Genomic DNA, 21,938 nt, shown 5'->3' with positions numbered 1-21,938 from the left:
AGGTAGGCTTATTTTTCTATCTTCAGGGCTAGCTAGTTTCTCAGGCTGTGCCGAGTTGCATAGGGAGCGTTAGGCGCAATCCACGGCTTCCTCTAGTGTGGTGTGAGAGGATTAGGGATTGCGGTCAGCAGAGTTCCCACATCTCAGAGCTTGTCCTATGTTTTTTGGTTATTGTCAGGTCACTTTGTGTGCTCTGATTTTCAAGGTCCATTGTGGTTCTGAATTACTTATTCATAACAGGTGGTCTGCAGATCATACACCTTCATGGGTGGAATTGGAATTATATTTTAATAGAAATTCTCCACCTTGGAATATTATTATGAATTTATTCACCTCTAAGTCTTTGCTTCGGTCTGATCATCCGATTTTTGTAGCTGTTCTTATGGCATGGTCGGAAATTTCTCAAAACTAAAATCGGTTTTGCCAAGATGGAGCTTATGCTGAGACTTCCTCTCTCTTTGGCTACTGTTTTCTGGGGAATCTCTAAACTACATGGCATCTTTGATGGTGACAAGTTTGTGTCATTTACCCACGTTAAAGATAGGTTTGGTGTTCCCTCATCGGCTTTTATGCAGTTTACTATTTTAAAGGATTTTTTGAGGCCGCAGGTGACTGGTCGCCCTCCTTTATCGGAGTCGGCGATGAATATTTTATGGAACTGTGATAGAGTGCAGGGTTGAGTATGTCACCACGGAACAGACAGACCAACTGTTGAAGGGGATTTATTAACAGGGGTAAAATTCTCCTCGCAGGCAGTAAACAGGGGGTTAATAGAGACAAATCAAACAGTAAACAGTTAAGCGGAATCAAAAGGGTTAATGAGTGTTCTTGTAACTTATCAGTCCAGGGAGGTCCTGATTGGGGGGTCCTTTTTCCAACGTGGATACAGTCACCAGCAGCGCTTGAGATCCTGAAGTCTCTTCTCTGTCTCCTGGAAACTCCGGGGTTAAGCCTCTGCAGCCTGTTCTCCCTGTGCAGCTGGAAGCAGGAAGTCACACAGCCACTCTGCTGCCAGTCTCTGGATATTAGGCCGACAGACTCTCTCTCTGCAGCACGAACACACACACTGAGCCGTTTCCTTAGTCACACTCAGGGGTCCTGGCTTGTCAGTGCGGTCACCGGGGCTGCGCGCTCAGGTCACTGTAAGGGGATACGTCGTCTCTGATTATGGAGGCTTCCAAGTCCCCACTCTCACTCCAGCCTTAGTGCCCTCAAGGGGAGCACTCTGTCATGGGGAGCACAGCGCTGCAGCCTGCTTTCTCTCTGGCACGCTGTCCCCTCTGTCTGGCGCGCTCTGCTCTCCCGCACTTTTCTGACCACACCCCCGTCTCTTCCTCCCTACCCCAGCCATCACATGGTCCCTTCTGTCCAGGGCAGAAAGTCTTCCCCCCGACAACCCAGCTGTCTGACTAAGTGGTTCCAGGTAAGGAGCAGGGAAAGCAACCTCCTTACAGAACTCCGGTCATAGCATACTTTGGCTTCTCAATATATCTACCGGTGGTTTAATAACGATTTCAAAATTATAAAATCCCCATAGATGAACTAATGGGAATCTACTTTGAATCTTTCTGTAGCTCTAGATGATTGGGAACTGGCCATGTCCTTGACTTTTTCTGCCACCATGTCCATGGCTCTTCATGAGTCTTATTTTAAGCTTATCTCCAGGTGGTATTATTCACCGTCTCGCTTAGCATTTATTAATCCTTCCATTCCCCTCTCTGCTGGAGGGATTGTGGACATTATGGTAGCCTTTCCCATTTGTTTTGGTTTTGACCTTTTTGGGATGAAATCTCTTCTCTTATTTCTATTATGTTAAAATGTTTGGATTTTTCTCTGTCTCCTCAGTTGGCCCTGCTTTCGTTGAATGCAGATCAATTGACTCCACCTTTTAGGAAACTTGTTATGCATCTGCTTTTAGTTTCTAAGAATGCTATTGCTTTTTTTTTTAAATCTTCTAAAGTACCCTCTTCACAAGAAATTATTGACAAACTGGCTTTGCATAAATCCTATAACCAAAAATTGGCGTTACTGAATGGCTGCTTTCCTTCCTTTTTTAAAAAGTGGTCTCGCTGGCTGGAAATATTTCCATAAGAATTTACCGTAATTATTGTTTTGCTAATTTATTTTATTCTATTTTTACTTTTATGCTTCATGAATGTTTCATGTCATTGCATTTATGTTAACCTTGCTCTCCCTATGTCTTGTTTTGGTTGAAAATGTTAATAAAGTTGTTTGGGGAAAAAAAGAGGTTGAAATAAAACCGGTGAAATAAATTTAATCTTAATTTTTCTTGAAATTTTCATTTTTGCCATCTTTACATTGTAAAGTAAATTGTAAGTTCTCCTGAAAATTTATAGATCCAATCTTAGGGAAAGGAATGTTTGCCAGTTTTTTTTTTAATTTATCAAATGTGTTTCCTCCATCAGCTCCATCAACTTAACCAAAAATACGGCCCCATGTTCACCATCTGGAAAATGTCAGAACCTGTGGTCGTCCTGTGCGGCTACGAGACGGTGAAAGACGCTCTGATAAATCACGCCGAGCAGTTCAGTGCACGCCCCTACATCGCACACTATGATGCCTCCACCGAGGGATATGGTGAGATCAAAGCATCATGTAGGATCTCTGTCAGTGTCTTTGTTCTTCCTCTCAGAAATCAATTTAGAGTCATATAGTCTATACAAAACAGTGGGTGGGGAGGAGGGAGATGAAGCTGCAGTTACAATCTCTTGGAAACAGGGCACAGATAAGTTCACATGCACAGTTATCATCCCCGCCCTCCACATCAGATTTTTCAATGTTGAACGATACTTTTCAAACTGTGAAGTCCTACACAATTCTTCATGAGGCGGTGCATGCCTCCCAAATAGGATAGACCAGGATGCTGACACCAGGGGCATTGTGGCGGATGTTGGGGCACTTTATCTGACAGTTTTTCCTTAAGGCTTGTAAGGGGTATAATGGTAATGAGGTGAGGTGCTTGAAAACTCTTGTTCTGTATGCAGCCAGTAATGTCTCCATGTCGTTTCTTTCTTAGGTTTTAATGGACTACGGTGGCGATCAATTCGTCGTGTCAGCATGACATCTCTCAGGAATTTTGGAATGGGGAAGAAAACCATGGAGAAGAGAGTATTGGCAGAGTCCAAATACCTGGTGCCGGCTGTGTCAGAAACAGGAGGTGGGTGAGATCTAAATATTACAAAATATGACGTCAGCCAATAGGAGAGATGTCATAGATCTCAAAGTCCATAAAGAAATTTGCATATGTTCATTCCTTCATCTGATCTCTTCTTGGCAATAATGATTGATTTCTCTCATAGACTGCTCCCCATGCCCTCCACATCACTAACTGCTCCCCATGCCCCCTCTCTCACAGACTGCTCCCCATATCACAGACTGCTCCCCGTATCACAGACTGCTCCCCATGCCCCCTCTTTCACGGACTGCTCCCCATGCCCCCTCTCTCACAGACTGCTCCCCATATCACAGACTGCTCCCCGTATCACAGACTGCTCCCCATGCCCCCTCTTTCACGGACTGCTCCCCATGCCCTCTCTTTCACGGACTGCTCCCCATGCCCCCTCTTTCACGGACTGCTCCCCATGCCCTCTCTTTCACGGACTGCTCCCCATGCCCTCTCACAGATTGCACCCTATGCCCTTATCTCACAGACCACTCCCCATTCCCCTCTTTCTCACAGACTGCACTCCATGTCCCCTTACTATCATAAACTTCTAAAAATATAAAAATGACCTCTCCCCCACAGACTGCTAGTTATGTTCACCAGTTGAGTTGGATACTTCAAGCTCAAGGTCTGGGTGGGGACAAGGGTCATGGGCGTAAGCACAGCAGATAGCAGGAGCATATGAGACAAGGACAGCCATGGGACTGGAGATTGCAGGCAGGTGGTGGATGTCAGAAAACCACAGATAGGCACAGTTCATGAAGCCACAGGCAGGTGGAGTACATCAGGATACCGCAGGCAGGTGCAGTGCATGAAAGCTGAGCAGCATGCCAAGGTCCAGCAACACAGAGGTCTTAATGCAATACTAAGAAACAAGGGTGAGTCTCAATTATGTGGGCCCAAGCTGATGCTCAAATGGGATCAAGCTGGGAGATCTGAAAAGCGCAATGTGGAGCAAATCAGAGTTCAGCGGACTGTAGAGAGGGAAGAAAAGCACATATCCAGGACTGGTGCACAGCAATGCACCCGCTCCCAGGGTCCCTCCTAGGCAAAAGCACCACTCCAGCCTTTTTAATTGCACTGTTGGAGTGGTGCTTTACTGGTGGTAATTCCCCTGTCCACAATCTCATATTCACCTGCCACAGCCTTAATTCTTTCAAAGTGTTGCTCCCGTCGGTCTCAAGCATAAAGTGACCTGCCTGCAGCCCCAGTGTTTAAAAGAGCGTGCCGGAGGTCACTTTTCCATACATCTCTATGAGAGCCTTGTTCTAGGTCTCAAAGGCTCTTGTGTTGTAACTGCTGACTTAAAGGGAACCTGTCACCCCGAAAATCGCGGGTGAGGTAAGCCTACCGGCATCAGGGGCTTATCTGCAGCATTCTGTACTGTTGAGGGCAGACAAAGTACTGCAGTGCGCAGGCGCCGGGCCTCTGACCTTTCCGGCGCCTGCGCACTGCAGTACTATCCTCTGCCCTCAACAGGGCAGAGCAAAGTACGCCTGCGCCAGAGCCATGGCTGAAGATCAGAAGAGGACGTCTTGTAATGAAGATGGGAGGCGCCGCAGCGGACCAGAGACGCCCATCCGACCTGACCAGCAGCGGGACCACCCCTGGGTGAGTATAATATAACGTCTTTTTCTCCTTTTTCAGGTAACATCGGGGGCTTATCTACAGCATTACAGAATGCTGCAGATAAGCCCCTGATGCCGGTAGGCTTACCTCACCCACGATTTTCGGGGTGACAGGTTCCCTTTAAAGCCGGTCAGAAATTACAGGGACAAGATGTCGCCATGTGACCGGAGTGGCATTGGTAAAAGGTGAAATCGCTGGAAGGTGAGTATAGGAATGGGAGCAGGGGGTTTATATTTAAAGCACCACTCCAGCACTGAAAACAAAGAAAACGCTGGTGTGGTGCTTTAACCTTGTCGCTACAAAGTGTCATGGCTCCCGGGTATTAATAATGCGGGAAGAGCTGCACACAGCAGCAAAGGATCTGAGCTAAATGCCGGGCTACTAACGTGGTAACAAACAGGACCTTAGACATGTGACAGAGTGAGAGGAGGTCAGGGATTGGAGCCAGATGACAGGGAACAGAGAAAGGAAATACACTAGAGAGTTATCAAACAAAGATCAGAGCCAGGAGATCACAAGGTACCAAAAGGGAGAGACAGGGGTTAGTCAGAGGCTAAGACAGAGTTCAGTAATTCAGAAGAACAAACAGAGTAATGCATGGAGAGCAAGTTAAACACAATGCAAACCGCGCACACACTCCTGGGGTCAAGCACACAGACTAAAGCAGAACGTATAGATGACAGAGAAACCCAGCTAGGAGTGAGTATAAATACCCCTCCCATCTTGAAAGAAAGGCCAACATTAACTCTGAGAGAACAGGACATTAACCATGTCCTAACCATGGCAGTACCCCCCTTAACCATCCCCACAGGTTTTAATAGGGACCTGTGAAAGACATTAGAAATTTTGAAGGAGGTAGTCAACTGTAATCTATAGGCCACAGGGTTGATCACCTCTATAATTTTGTATGGACCTATAAACCTGGGGCCCAGCTTCATAGTGGGTATCTTAAGTTTGATGTTACGGATAGATAACCACACCTTCTCCCCTAAAATCAGTGTAGGAGCTGACCCCCTCCTCCTGTCTGCAAAATATATGTACCTCTTCTTCGCTTTGGAGATGTTTCCCTGAACCTCCCTGCAAAGGGTTCTTAACTGTTGCACAAAATCCTGGGCACCAGGGCAACCAGAATCCATGCGGGGAAATTCTCCAACCTGCGGAACAAACCCTTCATTGACCTGAAAGGGAGATTTGCCAGTAGACTGATTAATACGACAATTGAACACAAATTCTGCCATGGGTAATACCTCACACCAGTCCTCCTGTCTAGAAGAGGCCAGATATCTCACAATTTGTTCCAACGACTGGTTGGTGGATTCAGTCTGTCCGTTAGATTCAGGGTGATAAGCAGAGGAGAATGACAACGTAACCCAAACATCTTACAAAAAGCCCTCCAAAACCTGGCCACAAATTGCACACCCCTGTCAGACACCACATTCACAGGAACCCCAAGCAACTGAACTATACGCTGAATAAACAAGCAAGCTAATATTTCATCAGAAGGCAACACAGGTAACGGCACAAAATGGTCTTGCTTCGAAAACCTATCAACCACTAACTAAACTACTGAGTTGCCCTTGGAAGATGGAAGATTAGTGATAAAATCCATGGACAGGTGTGTCCAAGGTTTATCTGGAATTGGCAAAGGTATCAATTTCCCGTCCGGCAAGACTAGAGTGCTCTTAGAACGAGCACACACCCCACAAGTATTCACAAACTTTTTGATATCAGTACCCATAGAGGGCCACCAAAAATTCCTAGTCATTGCCCCCAGGTAGCTGCAATCCCAGCGTGCGCACTCAACACAGAATCAAGAAATTCTTGCAGAAGTGTCAGACAGAAATGATCGGGTACAAACAATTTGCCTGGGGGTTTATTCCTGGGAGTTTGTGCTTCCAAAATCTCTCTAAGGCCGGGATCATACATGCGAGAAATACGTCCGAGTCTCGCATGGTAATACCCAGCATTGCCGCTGTCTCTCTGGAGCGGAGCGTGAGGCTGCATGTATTGCTATGCTGCCTCACGGTCCGCTCCAGAGAGACAGCGGCAATGCTGGGTATTACCATGCGAGACTCGGACGTATTTCTCGCATGTGCGATCCCGGCCTAACTCAGATGAGACTTCTGCCACAACCACTCCCGGTTGAAGAATAGAGGAAGGAGGTTCTGAAGGGGACACAGAACTACAACTTTGTGATAAGGCATCTGCCTTTACATTTTTAGACCCTGGTTGGAACGTAATGGTAAGATGAAACTGAGAAAAAAAGTGCCCACTGAGCCTGTCTGGGGGTCAATCTCTTTGTGGACTCGATATAGGCCAAATTTTTATAATCAGTGTTGATCGTAATGGGATGAACAGCCCCCTCCTGAAAATGCCTCCATTCTTCGAAGGCCAATTTAAATTCCAACAATTTCCTGTTGCCGACATCATAATTTCTCTCGGCCGAAGATCATTTTTTAGAGAAAAAGGCACAGGGTTTAAGGTTAGTCAGTGGACAGGCCCTTAGACAACACTATTCCCACCCCTACCTCTGAAGCGCCGACCTCCACGATAAAAGGTCTCAACGGATCAGGTTGTATCAACACAGGGGCTGAAATGAAACAATTATTTAGGAATTTTTTGAGGCCACGGACCAATTTTTTACATCCACCCCTTTGAGTGTGAAGTCCGTTAAGGGTTTCACCACTTGCGAAAACCCTTTAATGAACTTCCTATAATAATTAGCGAAGCCCAGAAATCGTTGCAACCCCTTCAGGTCATGAGGTTCCACCCAATCATAAATGGCCTGAATCTTCCTCGGATCCATGCAGAATCCCTTCCCAGATACAATTAAATCCAGAAAAGACAGTTCTTGCATAAAGAATGAACACTTCTCCAGCTTAGCATATAAATGGTTCTCCCTGAGTCTCAAAAGAACCGTATGTAGATGGTGTAAGTGTGACTGACTGTCCTCTGAGTATATCTAGACATCATCCAGGTAAATGACAACATAGTGTCCAATAAGGTCAGAAAAAACAACACTAATTAAATTCTGGGAAACAGCAGGGGCGTTAGTGAGACCGAAGGGCATAACCAAATTTTCAAATAAACCCTCGGTCGTCAGAAACGCTGTTTTCCATTCATCCCCCTCTCGGATCCTTATAAGGTTATAAGCCCCTCGTAAATCAAGTTAAGAAAACCCCTTGGCTCCAGTGAGTTGATTACATAAATCAGGAATAAGTGGAAGAGGATATGTGATTTTTACTGTAATCTTATTCAGTTCCCGAAATTCGAGGCATGGTCGCAAACCACCATCTTTTTTCTTCACAAAGAAAAACCCAATCTCCACGTGTGAGACTGAAGGCCGAATATACCCCTTGCGGAGACTCTCTGTGATGTATTCTTTCATGGCTTGGCGCTCAGGCCCAGACAGATTGTACAAACGAGCCTTGGTAATTTGGCTCCTGGAACTAAAATCAATAGCACAATTACCGGGTCGATGTGGTGGAAGCGCCTCAGCCTCGCTTTCGGAAAACACGTCTTCAAAGTCTTTCAGGTACTCCGGAAAACCTTCCAGACTGACAGACTACACAGATGCAGACTTTACCAGGCTAACAAAAGGTCCCAGGTTACAACACAGTCCATTACCCTTACATCCCCATTGAGTGATCTCTCCTGCCACCCAATCAATGACAGAATTGTGGCGTTGTAGCCAGGGCATATCCAGAACAAGTCCTGCAGGTAGATTATTCATCACAAAACAACTTAATTTTTCCACGTGATTGGAACCCACTTTCAGAGAAAAGACATCGGTCCTGAAGCAAATTCCATCCAAGATAAGAGGGGCCAAATCAACAGCCACAATTTTAACAGGGCCTTCCAGCCTGACTGTCCCTATCTTATTAGGAGTCACAACTTGGGCATCAATCAAATTAATGGAAGAACCGCAGTCAACAAAGGCGGTGATCACCACAGGACCACCAGCAAGTTCCAATTCCACTTGGAGCACAATTTTTGCAAGCGAAAAAAAAAATGTACCTGAGAGTCTGGACAAACTTCTCGATTATTGCCCAGACTCAGTCGTTTCGCAGAAGAAGGGCAGGAGAGGCAGTTCATTTTCCAGTGTCCAGATGCTCCACAGTAAAAACACAGTTGGTTGTCTCTGCCGCGCCTTCTCGCTTTCTCCATAACCAAGACTGACCCAATCTCCATGGGCTCAGGTACAGGTGCAATGTCACACAATTTGGAGTACAAGGAAGTCTCTTCTTGCATCACTCCTCTAGCACAGAGTCTTCTGTCCATTCAAACTGCCTGTGTCATGGCATCTTCCAGGGTATCAGGTGGAGGACGAAGTGCCAGAGCATCCTTCAGACGGTCAGAGAGAACCTTGCAGAACAACCCCCTCAGGGCTGTGTCTTTCCAAGAAATTCCGGCTGCCCAACGCCTAAACTCTGAGCAGAACCATTAAACGGAGTGCCTACCCAGTGTCACACTCATCACCATATCCTCCCCCAAACGTATTCTATCAGGCTCATCATAAATATGTCCCAGAACCACAAAAAACAGATTAACAGACATGCGTTCAGGAGCAGAGGAAGAAAGAGAGAAAGCCCATGCCTGTGGAGCCCCCCTTAACAAGGACATTACTACCCCCACCCTCTGCCTTTCATTTCCAGAAGTCCGGGGACGCCACTCAAAAACAACTTACATCCCTCCTTAAAGACCCTGAAAAAATTTGTATCCCCAGAAAAAGTATTGGGCATCTTTACTGGTGGTTCAGGGTCCGCTAGGGATACATCAGTGGGGCCCCCTCTCTGAATCCCAATGGAGCAGACATCTGTAAAGCACCTGCCACATCTATCTGCACCTGTTGGTGCGAGTGAACCAAGGCTTGCTGATCCACGGACAGCTTCTGAAAAAGCTGGGAGAGCTCATTAACATGCCCTATGAGCCTGTATCGGATCCATGGTATACCAAGACTGTATGGTCAGCAATAATGTCACAGCTCCTGGACATTGATGCTGCAGGGAGAGCTGAACACAGCAGCAAAGGAGCTGAGCTAAACGACAGGTTACTAACCTGGTAATCAACAGGACCTTAGACATGTGACAGAGTGAAAGGAGGTCAGGGGGCAGAGCCAGACACCAAGGAAAAGAGCAGGGATAAACATTAGAGAGTTATCAAACACGCAAAGATCGGAGCCAGGAGATCATGAGCTACCAAAAGGGAGAGACAGGGGATAGTCAGAAGCAAAGCCAGAGTTCAGTAATCCAGAAGAACAGAGTAACGCACGGAAAGAAAGATAAACACAGTGCCAACCGGGCACACACTCTATCGGTCAAGCACACAGACTAAAGCAGAATGTATAGCTGACAGAGAAACCCAGCTAGGAGTGAGTATAAATACCCCTCCCATCTTGAAAGAGAAGCCAACAACATTAACCCTGAGAGAACAGGACATTAACCATGACCTAACCATGACACAAAGCCTGTTTTCACCTTCATGACCAGACAAAATTTTACAATTCTGACCACTGTCATTTTATGTGGTAATAACTCTGGAATGCTTCAACATATCCCAGTGATTCTGGGATGCTTTTCTTGGGTCATATTGTACTTGATGTTAGTGGTAAAAAATTTTCGATATGACTTGAGCTTATTTGTGAAAATATAGGAAATATGGCAAAAATGTTCAAATTAAATTTTACATATATGCTAGCCACCTTTAGGAGAGACCCAAGTTGGGCTAAATATAGCGGGACGAAAGAGACTGAAAAGCCCTCTACTTAAAGGAAATACATAGTGGATGCTTTCCTGAAACGGAAAGTACTTGCAAGCAGCATAATACAAAGAATAGCAGGTTTACCCAGAATCCTTTGCAGTAGGCGGAGCTATGCAAATCATCTCTTTCCACCCCAGTCTAATCCACAGCGCTTGGAACCGCCAAGCGTGCAATGCTGCGGATTAGTTTCTAAATTTACACAGCCAACCAATTCCTACCTGTGGACACGTGTTTCAGGCTTTAGGCCCTCATCAGCACAGGGCTGGAATTGGTTGGCTGTATGGAGTTGGGCTCGGTGTGCAAGCAATATATATGCTAGCCACCTTAGGGAGAGACCCAAGTTGGGCTAAATGTAGCGGGACGAAAGAGACCGAAAAGCCCGATATATGTATCGCTTGCACACCGAGCCCCACTCCATACAGCCAACCAATTCCAGCCCTGTGCTGATGAGGGCCTAAAGCCCGAAACACGTGTCCACAGGTAGGAATTGGTTGGCTGTGTAAATTTAGAAACTAATCCGCAGCATTGCACGCTTGGCGGTTCCAAGCGCTGTGGATTAGACCGGGGTGGAAAGAGATGATTTGCATAGCTCCGCCTACTGCAAAGGATTCTGGGTAAACCTGCTATTCTTTGTATTATCCTGCTTGCAAGTACTTTCCGTTTCAGGAAAGCATCCACTACAAATTAAATTTTGCAATTTTCAAAATTTGAATTCTTATACCCTTAAACTAGAGAGTGATGTCACACAAAATAGTTAATAAATAACATCTACCACATGTCTACTTTACATCAGCACAAATTTTGAAACTTTTTTTTTCGTTAGAAAGTTAGAAGGGTTAAAAGTTCATCAGCAATTTCTCCTTTATCCAAATAAAATTACAAAACCAATTTTTAGTGGCCACATTTTATTTGTAGTTACTAGTGATGAGCGAACATGCTCGCCACTACTTGTTACTTGTCTGAGTATGACTATGCTTGGTGTACTCGGCGAGCACCGAGTATTTCCGGGTTTATTCGGTGGGAGCTCGGGTCTCCGCCCTGCAATTCTGGCTCTCTTTAGAGCACCAATGACAGAGTAGGGATTGTCAGCCATGCACTGTAATGCCGCAGCCATCTTTGTTCTTTTTATTACAGTGATTGGCTGGCTGCACAGCGTCATCAGGTCTATAAGAGACCTGACTCTGCCCTGCTCGCAGCATGCTGCTCCGGACTTAGGCCGGCCTCACACTCAGCGTATAAAATACGCCACAAAATTTTAAAAAATGGTGATCCGTAAGTACTCCATAGGCAGGGTGTGTCAGCGTATTTTGCGCATGGCATCCTCCGTATGTAATCCGTATGGCATCCGTACTGCGAGATTTTCTCGCAGGCTTGCAAAACTGACATACGGACATACAATGGATCCATGTGCTCAAAAAATAGTAAAAACATATGTACTGTCTATATTTAACCCTAGAACGCATACATGGGGCCTCGCAGGCCTGCCAGGTTACTTGTTTTCTATTTTCTGTAAAAGTACTTTAGTTAGAATTTTGAAAATCTAGGCAATCCTCAGGTATATAGTTGTTAGTAATTTCCAGTTATTCATATATTTTTATGTTACAGACATTTCGGTATAACATCCTTTTCTTGGGACTACCCCATATTCACGCACCTGGGGCCTTTTAGGCCTGTACTAGGTTTACATGTGATACTCAGTCTTTTTGTCTGTATTGTTGCTGGGGAAGAACTTTTATGACTCTGCTATTGCTGGGAAGAGTGTGGATTCTGCATGACAACATGGTCATGTGATCTTGGAAGGGAGGCTCCCTCACAAAGTCATGTGTCTCTGACCTCATCGCAGGTCTTTTTGTCCTAATTGCTGGAGAGACTTTGGAGGAAGAAGTCATCTTTCTTTTGTCTGGAAATAGAAACTTTCTGAGCTCCAAAACCAGAGGCTTCTACTGCACTACAAGAAAGTGATCTGTTGAAGGTAAGAGGAGTGGGGCTGCACTTTACCCGCTTTATATTGCTTGGTGTGCTGGGACCCTAACAAAGAGTCTTATCACATATGGTTTACAGTGCACAAGCCTGATTGTAATATTTTTTTTTTCTTTTTAGTTTACTGACATCTAAAATTACAATGGCACAGTCTACTTCCAGGGGATTGACTGGCCATGAAATCGATGAGATTTCCGTGATATTACTGAGTACAATGCATCATAATGGAAGTATTGACACCAATAAAAGGACAAAAAAACCTGAAATCATAGTAACATAGTAACATAGTAACATAGTTAGTAAGGCCAAAAAAAGACATTTGTCCATCCAGTTCAGCCTATATTCCATCATAATAAATCCCCAGATCTACGTCCTTCTACAGAACCTAATAATTGTATGATACAATATTGTTCTGCTCCAGGAAGACATCCAGGCCTCTCTTGAACCCCTCGACTGAGTTCGCCATCACCACCTCCTCAGGCAAGCAATTCCAGATTCTCACTGCCCTAACAGTAAAGAATCCTCTTCTATGTTGGTGGAAAAACCTTCTCTCCTCCAGACGCAAAGAATGCCCCCTTGTGCCCGTCACCTTCCTTGGTATAAACAGATCCTCAGCGAGATATTTGTATTGTCCCCTTATATACTTATACATGGTTATTAGATCGCCCCTCAGTCGTCTTTTTTCTAGACTAAATAATCCTAATTTCGCTAATCTATCTGGGTATTGTAGTTCTCCCATCCCCTTTATTAATTTTGTTGCCCTCCTTTGTACTCTCTCTAGTTCCATTATATCCTTCCTGAGCACCGGTGCCCAAAACTGGACACAGTACTCCATGTGCGGTCTAACTAGGGATTTGTACAGAGGCAGTATAATGCTCTCATCATGTGTATCCAGACCTCTTTTAATGCACCCCATGATCCTGCATCATACTGCATTATACTGCATTATACTGCAAATCATACTGCATTATAATAAGACAAAAGGAGGTGTCGACAAGATGGACGAAATGATTGGAGAGTATTCGTGCAAAAGGCAGACTAAACGTTGGCCTGTTGCCCTTTTTTCCAATATCCTTGATGTGTCAGCCCTCAATAGCTACATTATTTGTTGTCAAACTAATCCAGAATTCCATGCCAACAGGAAAGACAAGAGACGTCTATTTTTGACAGAACTTTGCTTTGAACTTTTGATGCTTACTATGATGGAGAGAAGCAGCATGATATGCTTACAAAGGCAAATTACGGAGGCAATGATCCGATGTGGAATACGCTTTCTGGAACATCCAGAACAAAGAGAAAAAAAAAGAAAGCGCTGCTATATTTGTCCAGCAAAGAAGGAAAGAAAATCGGAGCGTTTCTGTTCTACTTGCGGACAAAATGTATGCAAGGAACATTCAGCCGAAAAAATAATATGCAAGAATTGTCGGGGGAATATGTAAAGTTACAAATAAATATTCCTGCACCAAGTTTGCTACAACCAAAAAATGTTTTCATAAAAAAATTGCATATAGAATGCCTATATTTGGTGTGCCCGTTTACTTACTTTTGTAAGTTGTTTTATGCACGTAATTATGTTTTGAAATATACACATCTTAGGCTGTGTTCCCAGTAGTGCTGGGGTTCGCCAGAAGGGGATCCATAATGGATCTGACCTCCTGGTAACTCCAGCTAAGGCTGCCGGAATGGCGGGATTCTGCCAGCCTTAGCTGGGGTCACCAGAAGGTCAGATCCATTACGTATCCCCTCCTGGCGGACCCCAGCGAAAGTTGGAATGCATCCTTACGTTGCAATTGTAGAATAAATTTTGATAAAGTATTTTTATTTGAGTTATTCGGTGTTATTTGCACACAGGCCTAAGAGGCCCCAGGTGCGTGAATATGGGGTAGTCCCAAAAAAAGGTTGTTATACCGAAATGCCTATAACATAAAAATATATGAACAACTGGAAATTACTAACAACTATATACCTGAGGAATACCTAGAGTTTCAAAATTCTAACTAAAGTAATTTTATAGAAAATAGAAAACAAGTAACCTGGCAGGCCTGCGAGGCCCCATGTATGCGTCCGCCAGCCTTAGCTGGGGTCACCAGGAGGTCAGATCCATTACGGAATCCCGTCCTGGCGGACCCCTGCGCTAGTGAGAATGCATCCTTACTTTGCAATAAACTTTGAAAAGTATTTTTATTTGAGCTATTCCATGATAATTGTAAACAGGCCTAAAAGGCCCCAGGTGAGTGAATGTGTAGATTTCTATGGGTATGCATTCTAGGGATATATATATATATATATATATATATATATATATATATATATATATATGTCAGTGAGACACATATATATATATATATATATATATATTAATATATCATACAGCGCTAGAGGAGAGAAGGTTTTTCCACCAACATAGAAGAGGATTCTTTACTGTTAGGGCAGTGAGAATCTGGAATTGCTTGCCTGAGGAGGTGGTGATGGCGAACTCAGTCGAGGGGTTCAAGAGAGGCCTGGATGTCTTCCTGGAGCAGAACAATATTGTATCATACAATTAGGTTCTGTAGAAGGACGTAGATCTGGGGATTTATTATGATGGAATATAGGCTGAACTGGATGGACAAATGTCTTTTTTCGGCCTTACTAACTATGTTACTATGTTACTATGTTAGATAGCTTAAAAGCCGGTAATTCACTTGCCGGCTTTTCCTATCTCCTTCTCAAACCAGACATGATATGAGACATGGTTTACATACAGTAAACCATCTCATATCCCTTTTTTTTGCATATTCCACACTACTAATGTTAGTAGTGTGTATGTGCAAAATTTGGGCGCTCTAGCTATTAAATTAAAGGGTTAAATCGCGGAAAAAATTGGCGTGGGCTCCAGCGCAATTTTCTCCGCCAGAATGGTAAAGCCAGTGACTGAGGGCAGATATTAATAGCCTGGAGATCGTCCATGGTTATTGCCCCCCCCCCTGGCTAAAAACATCTGCCCCCAGCCACCCCAGAAAAGGCACATCTGGAAGATGTGCCTATTCTGGTACTTGGCCACTCTCTTCCCATTCCCGTGTAGCGGTGGGATATGGGGTAATGAAGGGTTAATGTCACCTTACAATAGTAAGGTGACATTAAGCCAGGTTAATAATGGAGAGGCGTCAATTATGACACATATCCATTATTAATCCAATAGTGTGAAATGGTTAAAAAACACACACATACATTATTAAAAAGTATTTTAATGAAATAAATACACAGGTTTGTGTAATATTTTAGTATACTGGTAATCCACCTGAAGACTCTCGTTCTGTAAAAAAGGTAAAATAAAAAAACAACAATATCTCATACCTTCCGTCGTTCTGTCACGTCCCACGATGTAAATCCATCTGAAGGGGTTAAATAGTTTTACAAGCAGAAGCTCTGCAAATGCAGCTGTGCTCCTGCCTGTTAAACCCCGGGGAATGAATGGAATGTAGGTGAAAAACCTATAGTTACCTTCAGTCGCGGTGATGCGCCCTCTGCTGGATGTCCTCATATAAAATCGAGCGTGGGAAAATATTCTGAAAAGTTCCCAGGCTCGAGTACATAGTACTGCTTGCTAGCCTTGTTGCACTGCTTTTTTGTTATTTTAAAAATTCTCCAACCCCCCCAAAATTATACAGTCTGTTATGTCAGGCTGAGGCCTGTTGTATCTGTGGTGGAAAAATCGTAGTTTCGCAGGCATAAATTGCATAGTTCTGTCTGCTAGCCTTGGTCTCCTTTAAAAAAAAAAAAAATCCACCCCCCCAAAAATATATATTTTATACAGTCTGTTATATCTGGCTGAGGCCTGGTATATCTGTGGTGGAGAAATCATAGCTTAGACGGCACACCGACCAGATATAATTTTATCCCAAATAAATACATTCGTGTTGAGCTTTTGAATTTGTTCAGTAAGGCGCAAGTGACAAGGGACGGGGAAGTGGATGTGCTGCTGATGGTGCATGCAAAGGACAAGGCCGTGGCCAAGCTGAAAGTGAGCCACAACAAAAACCCACATCATCTCGCTCGACCTACCTGTCCCAGTTTATAGGGGATCGCAGCACACCACTATTGAAGCCAGAGCAGTGTGAAACGGTTGGGGTTTGGATAGCGGATGATGCTTCCAGTCTCTAAGCCACCACCACCACCATGTCTTCCACATGGTCAAGTCTGCGTAGCCATGAGTGTGGACCGGATATTCTTCACTCTGATCCTCCTTCCTCCCACTATGCCTTGTGCCCTGAAACAACTAATCCCACACTTGGACACTCAGAAGAACGGTTCAGTTTTCCCTTTCAAGATTTCATGCTCTCGACTGGTCAACTTGACGTGGGGCCAGATGAGATTGCATGTAGCGTTGCCCAAAGCTTTGATCAGCCTCGGTCACACGAAGGCAATGGTGGGAAAGTGTCGGAAGATATGGACGATGATGAGACACAATTGCCAGAAAGTCAGGAGGAGGAGCAGGGTGAGGATGTGGAAGGCAATGTGATGGTTGACATCGGGACTGACCCAACCTGGCAGGAGGACCTGCAGAGCGAGGACAGCAGCACACATGGGGAAGGAGGCACATCACCTCAACAGGTAGGAAGAACCATTGTGGTGGCCACAGACAGAAGGTGTGCATCCGTTGCTCGTAACACCAACATGAGTGAAGTTGCCATTCCACCTGAGAGATCTTCCTGAGTCTGGCTATTCTTTAAAGACTCTGCTGATAACCCCAAACAGGCCATTTGCAGCAACTGCCATGCCCGCATCAGCAGGGGTAGCAAAACTACCAGCCTGACCACCATCAGCATCATCAGGCACATGGCAGCAAAGCACCCGACTTTGTGGGTCGACCCCCAGACTCCAGGAACACTGTCTGCAGGTGACACCACTGCTTCTTCCACTTTTTTGCATAGCAGCCAATCCCCATTCCACCATGCATGTGAAGATGCCTATAGCCCTGCACCTGTTGTTGCCAACAGTCAAGCAGCACCATCATCAAGCCCATCCACAAACTTGTCCCAGCACAACCATCAGTTGTCTATATCCCCAGTCACTGGAATGCAAGCGAAAATAACCAGGCAACGCCCCACAGGCCCCCGTCCTAAATTCTAACATTTCTCTTCTGCTTGCGCTCGAAATGTTGCCTTTAGGCTCATTGAGACAGAAGCTTTCCGCAACCTGATGGTACTCGGTCCCTAGTCGCCACTATTTTTCCTGGTGTGCCGTACTGGCATTACACCAGCACGTGTTCCACAACATCACCCGTGCCCTCAAAAATGATGTAACTGGGAAAGTCCACCTAACCACGGAAACGTTGTGAAGTACTTGTGAGAAGGGATGGTACATCTCAATGATGACACACTGGGTTAACATAGTGGAAGCCAGGACCCAGTTGGACATTGGGATGGAACACATCCTCCTCGCATCGAGGATTGCTGGCCCTATGTCAATCAGGGTTGCCCCCACAACCAGCTCCTGCACTACCTCCTCCTCTTCAGCCTCCATTTCTAAAATCAACACATCAGTCAGAAGCTGGAAGTACTGCAGCATGGCCTCAGCCAAGCGGCAACAGGCTGTGCTGAAGCTAATCTGCATAGGTGAAAAACCGCACAATCCTGAAGAGTTGTGGACAGCGCTAAAAGAGCAATGAGATATTTGGAAGACACCACTGAACCTACAGCCAGGCATGGTCATTTGTGACAATGGCCGGAACCTGGTGGCGGCTCTGAGGCAAGGTGAGCTCACACACGTACCTTGCTTGGCCCATGTGCTTAACCTCGTGGTTCAACGTTTTCTGAAAAGCTAACCGGAGCTGCCGGATCTGCTAGTGAAAATACGCCATCTGTCTGCCCATTTTAGAAAATAAGCTATAGCTTCAGCCGCCCTTGCCGTGCTTCAGCAGCGTTTGCAGCTTCCGGCTCACTTTCTGGTGTGTGATGTCCCTATGCGCTAGAATTCTATGCTGCATATGTTAGAAAGGATTTGTGAGCAGAAGAGGGCAGTGGTTGACTACCAATGTCAACAAGGCTGTTGATATTCAGTTCAGACTCCACACATAAGACCTCAGGAGTGGACATGGATGTCAGACATATGTACAATCCTACAAAACTTTGAGGACTGCCCCAAGATGGTGTGCGGCGATGACGCCATAATTAGCATTACCATCCCGCTTCTCAGCATTCTGAAAACCTCTCTGCTCACAATTAAAGAGGATGCATTGCAGGCAGAGCACGAGGACATGGATCAAGGAACCACACAGGTTGATTACACTCAGACTAGCCTCATGTCCTCCCAACATGGATTGGTAGGCAATGAGGAGGAGGAAGAACAGGAGCTACTTTCATGCGCTATAGATGGTACTACAAGCACAGCTGTCATACCGTCTGTTCAGCGGGGATGGCCTGAGGACATTGAAGGGGTGGATGAGGATGAGGAGTAGAACAGTATGTTCAGTCATCCTGTTGGCAAGGCCATGGAAGTCTTGCCTGTTAGCAGTCTGGCACGCATGGCTGACTTTATGTTGCGCTGCATTTCACGTGATTCTCACATTATAAAAAATTTTGGTGATACTCATTACTGGTTGGTGACACTTCTAGACCCATGCTACAAGGAGAACTTTCAATCTCTTTTACCAGAGGCAGAGAGGTGTACTAAAATGTTGCTGTACCAGAGGGCCCTTGTAGTGGAATTAGTTAGAAATTTCCCATGTGAGAACACTGACAGCAGACGTCAGAGTTTGTTGTGCAACCAAGGAGTCCAAGCGAGAGATACTGAAGTTCAATCCAGCTCAGGCAGGGGAACAATGGCAAAGTTCTGGGACAGTTTTCACAGACCCTCCCATTGTGCCAGGACAGAGGCAAGTCACAAGAAGTGCAATGTTTGGGAAGATGCTGAGGGAGTACCTTGCAGATAATACAATGTCCTCCAGGATTCCTCTGTGCCTTTAAATTATTGGGTATCCAAGCTGGACATGTGGCATGAACTGGCTCTCTACACCTTGGAGGTCCTGGCCTGCCTTGCTGCTAGCGTTCTGTCACAGCGGATTTTTAGTGCCGCAGGTGGAATTATAACAGATAAGTGCATCCGCCTGTCAACTGAAAATGCTGACAGGCTGACTCTTATAAAAATGAACAAGGACTGGATTGGGAAAGACTGTAGTACACCACCAAGTGAAAACAGCGAAACATAAGCTCTAATACATTCTCTTTTTTGGGGAGGTGTATTCTCATGCACCACTTCACAATCACACATGGGTATACGCCTCCAGATTTCATCTGTTTGTTGTTATCCTCCTTATCCTCATCCTCATCCTTCACAACCAGTAGAACACCAGGGTGAACGGATTCCATGATGCCAAAGTCACACTTTTTTTGTGCTAGGGTGTTTTTATGATGCCCGTTACAAATTGGAAATCAAAACAAATGTTACTCCCACAGGGGGAAATGTTATAAATAAGAGATGTATGTCTATTATTCCCATTTATTCTTACATTTTCTATTTTCTCTATCTCTGGACAGTCCTCTAATGAGGTAGTGTATACCTCTACAATAGAAAATAATTCAAAGACTTTTATATTATATTTTTATTTGTAGCCCTGTCTCTGAGCTGTTGCTAGGGACAAACATATCTCGTTGGACACATTTTGTCTTCAAATCTATGAACCTGTGTTCGCCCCTTCCTTTGGTTATTTACTTTCATCAGTGGATTCACATTTTGTATGTATTTGTTTTATTTCATTATGATTTATCTTTAAGTCTCCTCTTTCTCCACCACTAGATGGCCAGGCTTAACGTCTTCTGTGCTGCTACAGACAGTCAATTTTTGAGCAAGGGAGTCTATGATGCCCATAGTATATTTTTTTTAAATTTACCCCATATGGGGAAATATTTGTCAGCCCATACACGTAGTGTATGGGCATTACAAGTCTAGGAGACCCACTCCTTTAAATTGGGCCTACTTTGTAATGAGGCCTTCAGCAATGTCTCCTCATTCTCCACCACTAGATCACCAGGCTTAACGTCTTCTTTGCTGCTACAGACGGTCAATTTTTGGGCAAGAATGTCTATGATGCTCATAGTATATTTTTTTAAAATTTACCCCATATGGGGAAATGTTTGTCAGCCCATACACTTAGTGTATGGGCATTACAAATCCAGGAGACCCGCTCCTTTAAATTGGGCCTAGTTTGTAATGAGGCCTTCAGCAATGCCTCCTCATTTTCCACCACTACATCACCAGGCTTCACGTCTTCTGTGCTGCTACAGTCAATTTTTGGGCAAGGGTGTCTATGATGCCCATAATATTTTTTTTTTAAATTTACATGTCACAGATCCCCACCATGCTGCTACCAGTTTGTCACGTGCCTGCTCTCAGCACGTGACTTGGGGTTGCACCTGCAAGGATTAATCTATCTCCCCTCTCTCAGTCCAGCATTCAATTTCTGTCCTATGCTGTAATGGGATCATAAATCACACGCCGACCCAGGCCACACACCTGCTCATACACGCTGTCACCACTCACCGAACACACGGGCGATGAGTCCTGAAAATATTACTAACACTGTCTATCACTCATAAGGGTGAAACACTTTAAGGCTATGGATTCTTTAGAACACACAAGGTTCAACTGTTAAAGTTTTATGCTTTAATACAAAAAGTACAGTGCTTACAGTAAAAAAGAATATAAAAATATGGTGATAAAAAGACATACATTTATGCAAAAGAGTATAAAATAAACAAGAGAAAACTTACAGCCATAGCTAACTTGTAGTCTGCTTTCTGCTCCATGAGGGGGGTGAATATGGACTGGATCACATCTGCTAGGCTGACCCTCAATCTGTGAACAATTTTGAACGTATACAAGCCAAATTTATAGAGTCACCCTGGAGGTCAGATTTCTAGACTAGCCCCTCAAGTTGATATTCTAATTGCTAGTTTTTGACTGGAACATGGCCGCGCCCCCAATGAATATAATATTTTCTCTGAGATTCTTTGTGTAAAGCTTCCAACAGATAGTGTCAGGCTGTAATTGACATCTCTCTTCCAAAGAGCCAAATGTGTGAAGCGCTTCCTCTCCTTCCTAGTCCTAGCAAGGCCCCCTGGCGAGATTGGAGACAGAAGTCTGCTGTCTCAGGATAATACATATTAACACCTGGGTGAGACCTGCAGCTTTCAGGACAGATGTTAAATTATTACTAGTCACACAATAAACCTATACATACAGTAGTTCACTGCACACATATATATTTATATATATTTCACTACATTACCCCATATGGGGAAATGCTTGCCAGCCCATACACTTAGTGTATGGGCATTACAAGTAAAGAAGACCCGCTCCTTTAAATTGGGCCTAGTTTGTAATGAGGCCTTCAGCAATGTCTCCT

General features: G+C 44.7%; 1 protein-coding gene across 3 annotated transcripts in view; it reads left to right on the top strand.

Moving 5' to 3' along the window:
• LOC138643212 (cytochrome P450 2B19-like) overlaps positions 1–21,938 on the top strand; it is a 332,244-nt gene that overhangs the window by 112,972 nt on the left and 197,334 nt on the right. For all 3 annotated transcript variants that reach the window (XM_069732061.1, XM_069732059.1, XM_069732060.1), the window contains exons 3-4: positions 2,427–2,598; positions 3,038–3,178. In XM_069732061.1, the coding sequence (XP_069588162.1) occupies positions 2,427–2,598; positions 3,038–3,178 (313 nt within the window). The remainder of the gene's footprint in view (positions 1–2,426; positions 2,599–3,037; positions 3,179–21,938) is intronic.

This window comes from Ranitomeya imitator, chromosome 6, assembly GCF_032444005.1.
Source record: "Ranitomeya imitator isolate aRanImi1 chromosome 6, aRanImi1.pri, whole genome shotgun sequence".
Lineage (NCBI taxonomy): Eukaryota > Metazoa > Chordata > Amphibia > Anura > Dendrobatidae > Ranitomeya > Ranitomeya imitator.
The sequence above is the reverse complement of the archived record's forward strand: the minus strand, read 5'-3'. Positions and strand labels throughout refer to the sequence as shown.